General features: G+C 49.9%; 2 protein-coding genes across 9 annotated transcripts in view; one reads left to right on the forward strand and one right to left on the reverse strand.

Moving 5' to 3' along the window:
- The window catches only part of dtnbp1b (dystrobrevin binding protein 1b), a 45,749-nt gene extending 44,426 nt beyond the window's left edge, over positions 1-1,323 (forward strand). For all 8 annotated transcript variants that reach the window (XM_061820578.1, XM_061820570.1, XM_061820631.1 and 5 more), the window contains one exon: positions 347-1,323. In XM_061820578.1, the coding sequence (XP_061676562.1) occupies positions 347-576 (230 nt within the window). In that variant the 3' untranslated portion in view covers positions 577-1,323. The remainder of the gene's footprint in view (positions 1-346) is intronic.
- Positions 1,324-1,722: 399 nt separating this feature from the next.
- Positions 1,723-11,879, reverse strand: jarid2b (jumonji and AT-rich interaction domain containing 2b). Its single transcript, XM_061820237.1, is given in 16 exon segments — positions 1,723-3,417; positions 3,842-3,949; positions 4,509-4,677; positions 4,762-4,892; positions 5,239-5,421; positions 5,527-5,632; positions 5,703-5,817; positions 5,933-6,003; positions 6,090-6,208; positions 6,277-6,369; positions 6,518-6,814; positions 6,911-7,131; positions 8,053-9,289; positions 10,853-11,070; positions 11,662-11,770; positions 11,772-11,879. Coding segments are annotated over 16 exon segments (3,492 nt in total). The 5' UTR covers positions 11,865-11,879; the 3' UTR covers positions 1,723-3,195.
- Between the last annotated feature and the right edge of the window lie 285 nt (positions 11,880-12,164).

Raw genomic sequence — 12,164 nt, forward strand, 5'->3', positions numbered from 1 at the left:
TATACATATTGGGAGATTTTTTTTTTTTTTTTTCCCCCCCTTGTCACCTTATCGTAAAATAACAATACCATTTAGGAACGTTCGATTCTGGAACAAGAATTCTCTCCAGAATAATCCCGGATACTAATAGTACTTTTGATACAAATAATTTCGATGATTATGAACCAAGGACCTTTCTTCCTTTGCGCCGATACGGATTTGATGTATTGTGTAGCGCCACCCACTGGCCAGGAGGACTTACTCCACGTCCGCTTTCGGATTTCCGGAGGGCCCCCTTAAGTATCGGCGGCCGGTATCGGCATCCTCCTCGAGTTCCGAAACCTTGAGCGGTTTTTGGCTCTTCCAGGCCCCGACGCGCTGACGGCAGAAATCAGCCTGCAGGTCCCCACGCAGGCCGAACTGCGCGACAAACTCTCGTCACTGTCGTCGACGTGCGCCCGCCGCGACCAGGAAGACGACGACGAAGAGGGTGAGGGGGAAGAGGAGGGAGGGTCGAGCGTGACGAAGAGGGGGAGGAGGAGGAAGAGGGCCCCCCCGCCGGCGCCCGATTGTGGCGGCGGGACGCCCAAAGTTTGAAAGGGGGGGGGGGGGCGCGTCCGTCCGTCCCCAGTTTACGACGTCTGCCTTAAACAGCAACTTACAGTTGGGAGGAAAAAAAGAAAAAAAACTTTTGACGCTAACTCTGACCACAACGTCAACTCAGGTGCACGTGTTGTGGTTTGGTTCTGAACGACGACGACAAAAAAAGTAAAAAGAAGCACAAGCGACGACGACCACGAAACGAAACCTACTGCCAAAATGTTGCGCTTTTTTTTTTTCTCCCCTGAACCACGGAAACTCTTCGCGACGCCCACAGACGCCGGAATGGGCCGAACCGTTGCCGTACCTTCCCTATTTCCTCCAAGTGGAACAAATAACGTGCAAGCCGCACGGCTCGCAAATGACCCAAACTTGGAACTTTTAGTCGGTGTCCGTCCCGACTGCGGACTTGTCGACCGTTTGGGTGTGTCGTGTATTTATGTGGTGTGTACTTTATGTTGTTATTGCGCTAAGATGAGTGGAGATGAAATTAAAAGGACATCTGAGGACAATTGTGGTGCATTTGAGGACGCTCCATTTTTCTGCCCACTGAACACCGTACGATGCTAATTTGTGATTTTCGGGGATTGTGATGCTCTTCGTGACGTAAGGCCTCTTGGGGGAGTGGAGGCCCCGGTGGGATACGAACCCACAACCTCTGGCTTACCAAACCGGCGCTCTTAACCACTGAGCTACCTTGTGTATACTAACATACATTGGTCACCAGTCTCTCTCTCTACGCACACACACACGTGCATATATACACACATACATACACTTATTTATACACTGTCTGTATATATATATATATATATATATATATATATATATATATATATATATATATATACACACATATATGTGTATATATATATATATATGTGTGTGTATATATATATATATATATATATATACACACACACATACAAGGCAGCTCAGTAGCCCATAGTGGAATATATGCACACATTTAAGCATATGTTGATTTTACTTTTTTTTTGGGCTCTTTTCAAAAGAAAATTGAGATCTGCGCCCGTTTTGTTTTTCGCTCGGCTTCTGAAGTTGCCTCCCGCCGTCAACATGTAAAAGATGAAATCAAATTATCGCAAATGAACTAAAATGAAGACGAGAGACGTCGGCAAAGGCTTGACAGTGAATTGTCGGCAAGTTTTTATTCAACCTCAAATACAAACAAACTGCAAAAAAGTAATAAAAAAAAAATGGTAACCAACACGAGAGTCTGGACCAATAAATTAAGAGCCTCGCTTTGTGTGAGCGAGCACTTTCAGACATTTATATCAAAAAAGATGAAAAACATCGTTAAGGCTATAAAAACTTGACAACAGCTTTCTTTTTTTATTATTATTTCAACGCTGAAAACGCGAACGGCGTTTTTTTTTTTCCTTAAATAGTCGTAAAAGTTTTTTCAGTCCTCTGCGCGGGTGGGATGACGACCCCGGGAAAAAAAACAAAACAAAGTATCCAGGATTTGAAAAGCATTTTTTTTTTCTCAGTGCAACATGAGGAGCTACAACCTTTCTCTCTGTGAAATATTTGAGTGAAAAAATGTAAAAAAAGAAAATATAATAAAATATTCCTCACCTGCATTCTATCACCCCCTAACAACAAAAAAAAAGTTAAAAAAAAAAAAACTAGGTCAAAGGGTCTCGGGTACGGGCTTGGGAGACTCTTATTTAGCGATATAAGCAGCACTTAATTTTTTAAAAAATTTTTCCACTTTTTTTTTTTGTTTGTTTACATACGGGAGCGACCCTGTCGTTAGCGCGCACGTTGATGAAGAAAGGGAATTGTAAGGCTTTTTCTTCATCATCATCATCATCACTTCCTTCCCCGCCGGGCTCAAGTATGTAAAAGACTTTTAATAATGGATTATTATGTACAAAAAAAAAACGTTTTTTTTTAAAAAGTCACACGAGAGGGGGGGGGGTTTAATTGAATAATTAATTAAAGTTTAAAAAAAAAATTGATAGAAAACTGAACATTTCACATTTGACACTAATGGCTCTACTTGAAAAACAATCAATGTAGCACAAATTAAAAAAAAAAATGATAATTGAAGTCAGATGGAGTGGAAGAAAAAATGGAATGTTAACACGATTGCACGTCTCCAACCAAGCGTAGGGCGGGCGCGGGGGGGGGGGGGGCAAAGCTTTTCCGCCGTCTTAGCGCGAGCTTCCGGCTAACCTCACGACTTTTCATTTTTTTTCCGGCATGATACAGTAAATCGGAAAGCGGCAGCACCAAAAAAATAAGGCCGAACTCCTCGCTTTGAGGCACACTTTTTCTTTTTCTTTTTTGCGCTCAAATCCCACAAACGACAAAACAGACGCAGAAGGTGGAGGAAAAAATTAAAAAAAACAAACAAACAAACAAGTCGTGTCTTTCAAGTTTTCGCTACGAGCGCGCCCCACGGCCTTTTCCGGGAAATACTGCAGGAGCTGCGCCAGGAATTCAAAGAGGGGGGAAAAAAACAGACAAAACTTTGGGTTTTGATTTCCGGAAAATTTGGCGGGCCGGGTCAGGGGGGGGAAAAAAAAAAAAAAAAGCAACTGGGGAAAATGGCGTCAAATGTTTTGGATGCTTAGTGCAAAAAGCCCATCAGGACACAGCGGCCGCTTTGGGCATCAGGCTGGACGAGAGGCGGGCCAGGGACACCTCCATGGCGCCGCGCTTGCGGGGGGCGCCGCGCTTGGCCGGCGACGCTCCGGCGGGGCTGACGGGACGCTGGCGGCAGACGTCGCCCCCGCCCGCCGCCGCGAGGCCGGCGCGCTTCTGCAAGGCCCGCCCGCACACCTGGTTCACCAAGTTGTTGATTTGCTCCTGATGCAAAATCCAAAAATACATTTGGGCAGTCAACAAAAAAAATTGTCTTGAATATTACAGATATGGGGGGGGGGGGGGGGGGAACGCTTTAATTTCAAGTAAAGGTAAAAAAAAAATATATATATATATTTCACTAAAAATGAAGTGATCATAAATGACTTTTAAAACTGTCGATTTACAAATAGTCAAAGAAAATATTGTTTGAAATTTTATCTTGTATTTTTCCAATTTTACTGACGACTATTTCCTATTTTGAATTTCCTTCTAGCATTATTTACATTTAATTCCAAGTAAAAATAATTTTAAAATGTGAAACGTGAAATTTGTCTTTTGTTTTCCACGTACTCCAGTTTCTATTTTCATATTTCCTTGACATTTTTTTTTACGAAATATTAGCCGGGTTACGATAAGGCCCGCTCACCTCGTCGTATCTGTACATCATCTTGAGGCCTCTGCACGACTTGTGCTTCTCCACGAAGCGCAGCGCGCACTCGAGGCAGAACACCACGTTGTCCGTCTCCTGCACCACCTGCAAAAATAAAAATATTCATGAAAAATGCACATTTTGAGCATGAACTGATTACTTCCTAGTGAAGCAAAAATAGTTTAAAATTAAATGACTTTGAAAACAAAAACTTTCACCTAAACATAAATATGCACATCATTTTTTTTACAATAACAATTCAAATCTCATTTGCTTGGTTTGCTTTTGCACTTAATTTGACTTTTATCTTATTTTTTTACAATAATAATTCAAATCCTATTTGCTTGATTTGCATTTTCAACTTTAATTTTTACCTTTGTAAACCATTTCATTGTATTTATTATTCATTATTATTTTATTTATTTTATTATCCAATTTTTGAATCTTTAAGGTATATTTAAAAATTTCTGTCATTTTAGTTTACAAATGAAAAAGTGTCTAGAAACCAAATGTCTTTGCTGTAATTTGACATGAAATTTTATTTCTTGATTATTATTTTTTCTCTTTGATTTGATTAATTTGAAAGCTTCCCCCCCATTTTCAAACTGTGCATTCGACGAAGGCGACATTTTTAGACAAGGGAAAGTTGAATATTTGTGGCGACCATGGACAAGTAGCAGAGGTGGTGGCAGATCTGGCACCGCCTCTCGGAGGACTCGAGCGCCGTCCACTTCCCGCGCGGCTTCTTGCGGCCCTCGTCGTGAGCGCCGTAGCGCGCCGCCGAGTGCAGGCCCGCCGCGAACAGTTCCGAGCGCTGCCGCATCTCCGTGTTCCTGCGCCGCAACAACGTCGTTAACAGAGGCGATCCCGAAAACCAAAAACCAAACGGCGACTGCAACGTCCCCCGGCCCCACCACCTGAGGTCTTTGAGGAGGGCGGCGACGGTGGCGAGCAGGCGGCCGTTGTCCCGTTTGGACTCGGCCGTGGCGATCTGGTAGAGCAGCTTCTCCATGGAGAACGGCTCGGCGATGCGTCGCCACTTCAGATCCTGGTGGGGCCAAAACCAAAAGCGCAAATGACTCGACTGCAGACGGGAACGTCAAACGGCCGAAGAGTCCACGGTTTACGTTTTTTTTTGTTTTTTTTTTTTTTGGAGTCAAGAAAACAACTGCGGTGAAAATTTGGGACAACTGTACTACTTTTGCGGAAGTGAAAATTTCAGATTTGGACTTGTTAAAAAATTTTTTTTTTTTTTTTGGGGGGGGTTAACTGTACATTAAAAATAAATGTTATTCATCATCTTTCATATCTAGACTAAACTTTTGTCTTGTCTTGCTAACGCTAGCGGCGAGCTAACCGGAACAAGTTTTCCGGGGCAAAGGTCGGACGCCCACCTTGGCCGCCCGGTAGCCCAGCTCGATCCAGCGCGGCGTGGCGAAGTGGACCGTCTCCGACACGCTGTAGCCGCAGCAGACTTTGGCCACGAAGGCGCCCGGGAAGCAGACCACAAACTGGCCGCTGCGCTGCACCGTGCGGTGGACGCGGATGCCCTCGCGGCACAGCACCTCGGGCGAGATCTGGACCCAAACAACGACGACAAAAAAAAAATAATAATAATAATAATTGGGGAAATACCACAATTTGGATCTTTCGGAGCCGACGTTAAGAAACAAAACGCTGACCATGATGTTCTTCTCCAGCATTTCCAGTCCAGGCGTCCCGTTGGCCTGCAGCAGGGTGTGGACCACCTTGTCCAGCTTGGACCTCTCCTCAGCAGGGACGCAATACCTGACGCGGGAACGCGTGTTAATATTTATACACGTACGCATCTGCGTCTGCGTGCGTGCGATCCGCCCACCAAATGCAATCAGCACCAGTGTGAAGGTAATCGATGTACGGAAGGCGGTTTTGGTCGCGAGACCAGCATGAGGTAGAAAAGACCATGCCGACGTTCAGCCAGGGAACGGTGACCCCTGCAGGCAAACGCGCACGTAAACACAACTCGAACGCAAATTTACTGATTTCACGTGCCTACAAAATAATATTGCTACTTAAAAATAGCCACATATGGGACTGAAGCGTTGTCACCTGGCACGGCGCCGAGATGTCTCAGGATGGACCCCGAGTTGTTGGGCAGGACGGTGAGGTTCCATCCGTGTCTGGACACAAGAGGGCGCCACAGACACGTGAACAGCTCGTCCTTTGTCCCCGTTTGTTTGCGTGTTTGAGCGCGTGCGAGACTGACTTTGAAAACGGTTCCGACTTTCCGGTGGGGAAACCGCTTCCGTGGGTGCTGGTGTCCACCTTCCCGCAGTGCACGGCCACGTGGCCGTCGCGCTGCTCCACGATGCGCCAGTACTCTTGCTGCCGCCGCAACCGCTCAAGTCAAGTTTTGATTTGACACAAAAGATGGATTTGGACAAGAGGCTCACCTCCACTTCGGCGGCGACGGGCTCCTTGTTGAAGCACATGGTCATGGTGTTGCGTGCGATCCGGAAGAAGTTGGTCAACGACACGGACTTCCCCTGCAAGACGGTCCGACGGTTTAGCCGTTTGGTAAGCAAAAACAGCAGATAAAAAAAAAAAAAATGGAATCTGGAATATTTTAGACGCGAACGTTTAAAATGCAACTGCAGTGAAGGAACATCGAAAAGTGTCGCCCTCGCGACCGACCTTGTAAATACATCTGTGCTGCTCGCCGAGGACGCCGTCGTCCGGCTCGTCCGCCGCGCGCCGCCCGTCCTCTCTGCCGTGCTTTTCCTGAGCGAAGAGTCGGCGCCGGCCCGCTTTAACCTGAGCCTCCAGATCTTTCAGGTGCTGGTACACGCCGTTGGCGCCGCCTCCGCCGCCCACCACGCCGCCCGCCAGCCCGTTCTTGGGCTCGTAGCGGGGCAGCGCCGGCGCCGCCGAGTCCGCCAGGCCCTCCAGAGGTCCGCGCCGCGCCTCCAGGCGACGCTTCTCCTGTAGTACCTGACGGGAAATTCCGATTGTCCCTAAATCGCAACGAGTGTGCGAATCCGCTGCCGGACTCGAGACTTATTTGGATCCCCTGGCGAGAACGCTCACCTCGGCCTGCAGCCGGAGTCGCTCGTCGGCCCCCAGCGAGTCGTAGGCCAGCAGGTACTGCAGGTAGGCCTCCTGGAGCTTGGCCAGCCGGTCCTGCGCCGACTTGGGAATGCGCAGCAGGTCGGCCAGCTTGGTCCACTTCTTCAGGTCCATCACCTGCTGCATCCCGCCCATGTCGTTGAGCAGCTGGAAGAAGCGCGCCAGGTCCACTTCGCAGCCGCCTGCGCGCCGCGGTTAGTCGTTTAGAACAAGATTTGGAGGCTTTCACACAAAACACAGCACGCGCTGTCCCAGTTTCACACAAAGATCCTGCATATTCTGTGCCTTTCACAGGAAACCCAACGCTAATTGCCGCAAATATGTGAACTGAGACATTTTTGTGACTTTCAACCAGAAACCAGCGAGAGACACGACTGTGTCGTTAATTTCACACAGAGATGCAAAATTGCGGCTCATCTATCTGCACATGAGAACCCACCAAAAACGCCAGACCAGTCTCAGATCCTGCAAACGGGCTGATGATCATTTAGCGCCAACAACCGAAATTCCCAAACGGACTTTTTTCGCTTCTCCACTGTTACGACACTCCGCGGGAAAGTCGCACTTAACGGTCTGCTCGCTCAATAAAGTCCTTCAAACCGGCAACTTGGGGATCGAACCTGCAAGACGTCTGCCGCCGGACGCCGCCGAAGCGTGCGAAATAAAAACATTTACTGGATTTCGCCGCGGCAATGTTTGCGTTTTACGAGCCGACGATAACGACGGCGGAGTAGCTGGCGTGCGCCCCCCCCCCCCGCGTGCGGACCACCCCGACGGTATTTCCCGCAGATTGCCCGTCACTACCCGCTCCGTCGCCTCTTTACGAGCCTTCTAACAAGCCTCGTCGCGAGCCCAAACGTTCCATTTTTTTCCCCCTCTCTCGTCTCGTTTTCACTCACGTGCGGGGCTCCGTGTGAAATTGGAAATGTTTTGCGCAATCGGCTGACTGGATCACCGGGGACGGACGTGCGACCCAAAGTTGGCGGAACCGCAACGCTTGGGCCAAGAGTGTTAAAAAACGGAATAAATTCAGGTAAAAGTGAAAAATTGGTTTGTTTGGCCTCGGCGGATCAGAACGTAAAAATGGAGGAACGTGATCTCACCAATGACGGGCGGCTCGTCCATGGTAATGCCCTGAGATTTGAGGTGTTTTCGGATGCAGGCCAGCCGCTGCACGTTGGGGCCCCAGCGCCGCCCCAGCATGTGGACCCTCTGCACGGTGGTGACGAAGCGCATCTCCTCGCTGAGCTTGCACTCGGGCCGCCAGTCGGGCGGCGGCACCACGCGGCACACGCCCGCCGCCTCCGCCCGCTCCCGCGCGCCGTCCAGGTACGCCAGCGGGTCCTGGAACTCGCGGGAGGCCGGCAGGAAGACGGGCACCTCGCCCAGCGCCGCCCACCCTTCGGGGCGGCTCCGCCGGGGCCCCCACTCCTTCTCCATCTCGCGCTCCTTCTGCCGCGCCAGCTCCTTTTCCCGCTCCCACTCCTTGTCGCGGTCGGCCGCCCGCCCGGCCGGCGGGGGCCCGGGCGGTCCCGAGTGGTTGGCGGGCGGCGAGGAGGAGGAGGAGGAGGCGCCGCCCTGTCGGAGGTCTGAGGTAGTGCCGCGGGAGTGATTGTGGCCGGACAACGGGGAGGAAGAGGAGGCGGCGGCGGCGGCGGCGCCGCGGCCGTGAGACCGGCTCAGTTGCTGCTGTGCTTGTCGGATCAACATCAGCTTGCCGGCCGACGCCCGCTTGGGCCGCTGGTTGGCCGACTCTGCTGGTGTCGGAGAGGATTGTTGCGCGAGGGGCGGGGGGCAGGACGACGACGGCGGCGGCGGCGGCTCGGTAAGGCTCCCGCCGGGGGCCCCCGCCTTCCTGCCGGCGCGGGCCCTCTTGGGCTCCTGGCCGCCCTTCAGCACGCTGGCCTCCACCGAGTGCAGCACCACCTCCAGGCGGCGCTTGGAGTTGCGCAGACCCTCCCGCCCGGGGAAGTCCCCCTCGCGTCTGCGGCCTTCCTCCCCGTCGTCGGCGTCGGCGTGCAGCCCGTTGGAGAGTAGCACCTGTTTGCGCGTTTTTGCATTGCTGTGATAGGCTGCCGCCGCCGCCGCTTTTCCTGAGTGGGTCAGCCCGTCGCTGGCTGCTGGCTGGCTGTGCTGATTGTGATTGTTCGCGTTGTCGTCGCTGCTGAGTTTGGTTTTCTTGCCCGGTTCCCTCTGCTTGGCTTTGGTGTAGGTGACGTGGCCCTTGGACACGGTGGCCGTGTACTTCTTCACAGTTTTGGACGGCAGGCGGAAGTCGCGGCTCCTCCTGGCGGCGGCCTGCAGGGCGCTCAGACGCGTCAGCCCGTTCGCTCTGGAGACCTGACCAAACGTTGGGGGGGGGGGGGGGGGGGGGCAGAAAAGTTGTGTTATTAGCGGAAAAAAATTTGAGGCCAATAATATAAACAGGAAGTCACAATACAGATGATATTTTTCCAGATTTCCTCCAACAGTGGACTGTCCTTTAATTGATGCTGGGGGGGGGGGGGGTCCACGTTAACAATTAAACAGTTCTTAAGACACTAATGTACGTATGCACACACACAAAAGACCAGCGACGCCGGAAAGACTCACAATGGACACGCACAAACACACCAAACCCAAAGAGTTTCAGTTTTAAACTGCCTCAAAACCAACAGAAATTATTATCGATTGATATTGATTGTATTGATTTCCATAACTGGATTAAAAAAAAAAAAGTTGTCCCAAAAGAGGGAAAAAATCTGGAACGTCGAAAAAGGTGTTTTCTTAAGTTAGAAGAGGGCTGAAATATTCGTCTGGGCGGAGTATGTAGAGTAAACTATCCCCCCCCCCCCCCAATAAAAAAGTGGTACGTCCATAAAGGGTTTGTGTGCACTCATGTGACTGCCTCGTGCCGTCTGATTGGTGAATTGGCATCAATGCCGCCCTAAGCGGAAGTTGACGAAGTTTAAAAGTCGACCCTGCACACAAAAAAATAAATAAATAAAAGTAGCAATTATTCTTGACATAAATACTCAAACATGAGTCAAAACTCGCGAGGCCAATTTATCCAAAATATTGCTTGAGTAAACGTGTGCTTGGGATGTGTCACTACACACCTCCGGATACACATTCGGATGTGTGTGCGTGTGTGTGACAAAGAGCAGGCCATTAAAAGATAAGTGGGACTGAAACGTGACCCTGTTGCTATCAATCCCTCACTCACAACAGACCCACACACGGTGAAAGGGGAGTCAGGGGGGGGGGGGCGATCACGTCCCAGAGTTGGGTCTCAATGTTTTCGTCCATGTGGTGATCTCAAACGGGGGGGCAAGAAACCTACGGGATCGGAAAAATAATTTGCAATAAATGACTTTGTCATATGTGTCATTTTCAAAGTGCATTCGTACACATAGAAGGAAAAAAATCATTGAGCAAACCGACCTTCAATTTCAGGCAATTAAAAGATTTCATAGGATCGCGACCATTAAAAAAACACGCCAAATTATTATTATTATTTTAAACAAATGGTGTTTTTTAAGACAAGATTGTCTCATTGTCAAGAAGAATAAAATTAGGAGATCATACACACAACGTGTGTCCCTGGACCAAAAACACGCAAGTATACAAATTACAAAAATTGTTGTTAATTCTGATGGGCAGGGCTGAAATTCCTCCTGCCACCAGGGGGCACTGCTGTTGCGGTGGGAAATAAGGATGGCCGGAATAAAAGAAAGAAGAGCAGAAAGGAGGAGGAGGCGGGTCTTGATGACATCATGTGTTGCTATCGCCCGGCTGACACCTGGCAGGCGGACTGAACGTGTGTGCGGTGGCACACGAAGAAGAAAAAGGGAAGACGGAGGAAGAGGCAGAGGAGCGCAGCGGGACTCAAACTCGCGCGCGCGCGGGGCACACGGTTCCGACCTGCTTGCGGAGCTCCTCGGCGGCCCTCCTGGTGGACGGGCCTTTGGCGGCGGCGCCGACGTTGGCGCCGGCCAGGGCCTGCAACATCCTGACGTGTTCGCGCGCCTCGGCCCGCTCGCTGCGCTCCCGCAGGAGCGGCGGGGGAGGGGGCGGCGCCGCCGCCGCCGCCTTGGGCCGGGGGCTCTCGCGCATCCCCGCTTTGCCGTGGTTGTTGAACACTAGGAGGAGGCGAGGACGACAGACACCTTGAAATATTATATACGCACAATAATTTATATATGATATATTCACTTATATATTTGAAATACTTATGTGCAGCATTTTTGGGGGGTTCAGCATAACATGTAAAACTGAATACTTGAAAAAGTGGAATGTGCATTTTTTTTTGTTGTTGTTGTTTTCATATCCATAAAATTTACAGTTGAAAAAATATTTTTGTTTTTATCCTGCACGTCAGGGGTCAGGGGTCACCAGCGCAGTGCACTGAGGCCATGTCCTAAAAGCAGTACAGGTCACAAATGAATAATTTTCTTTAAATTTTGAATCTGACTTACATTCATGAAATTTTAAAAATGATGTATAATATAAAGTATTTATATATTTGTAAAGTAGAAGGATTTTTGTTATTTTGCCACAAACAGGTCATGGAGTGTTGCTGCCCCCTGCTGTACATGAAAGGTAACAATGTAAAAGTGACTTTCATACGCTGATGGATCATAAACAAATCTACGAAGAGCAAAATATGAAAACGTGCACATGCAGTTTGACCGGGAAATCACGCCACTCCGAAATTGTTTGCCCGCGCGTACCGTGGCCGTTGAGCGGTTGGCGCGCGAGGGGCTTGCCCTTGCGCGGCGTGGAGTGGCAGGAGGAGGACGCGGACGCGTGGCCGGCGCCGGACGCGCCGTGCGAGTGGCCGGCCGCCGCCGCCGCCGTTCCTCATCTCGTCCTGCTCCTCGTCCTCCACCTCCCCGAGGTCCTCCTCCTCCTGGGAGCTGCCGAAGTAGGCCATGTTGTTGGGCAGCGCCGGCGACCCTGCCGAAAACACAAACAATGACGCAATCCGTCACGCACAATCTGATTGGTTGAATTGAATTTGTTTCCCCCCGAGTAGGTGATCACTTGTTGCTAGGCAAGACTCGGAATTGCAAAATACGTTTTTATGGCCCAGTCAGGGATTATTTTAAACACTACTTGCTAAATCCATTAAAAATATGCAAATTATGATCCAAATTGTGCTTAAGTCTCGTTCGTCTTGAGTGAGGAAACCCAGACCCGCTTTTAAAAAATAAAAATGCACAAGCACGCACTC

The sequence above is a fragment of the Syngnathoides biaculeatus genome, chromosome 1 (genome assembly GCF_019802595.1).
Source record: "Syngnathoides biaculeatus isolate LvHL_M chromosome 1, ASM1980259v1, whole genome shotgun sequence".
Classification (NCBI taxonomy): domain Eukaryota; kingdom Metazoa; phylum Chordata; class Actinopteri; order Syngnathiformes; family Syngnathidae; genus Syngnathoides; species Syngnathoides biaculeatus.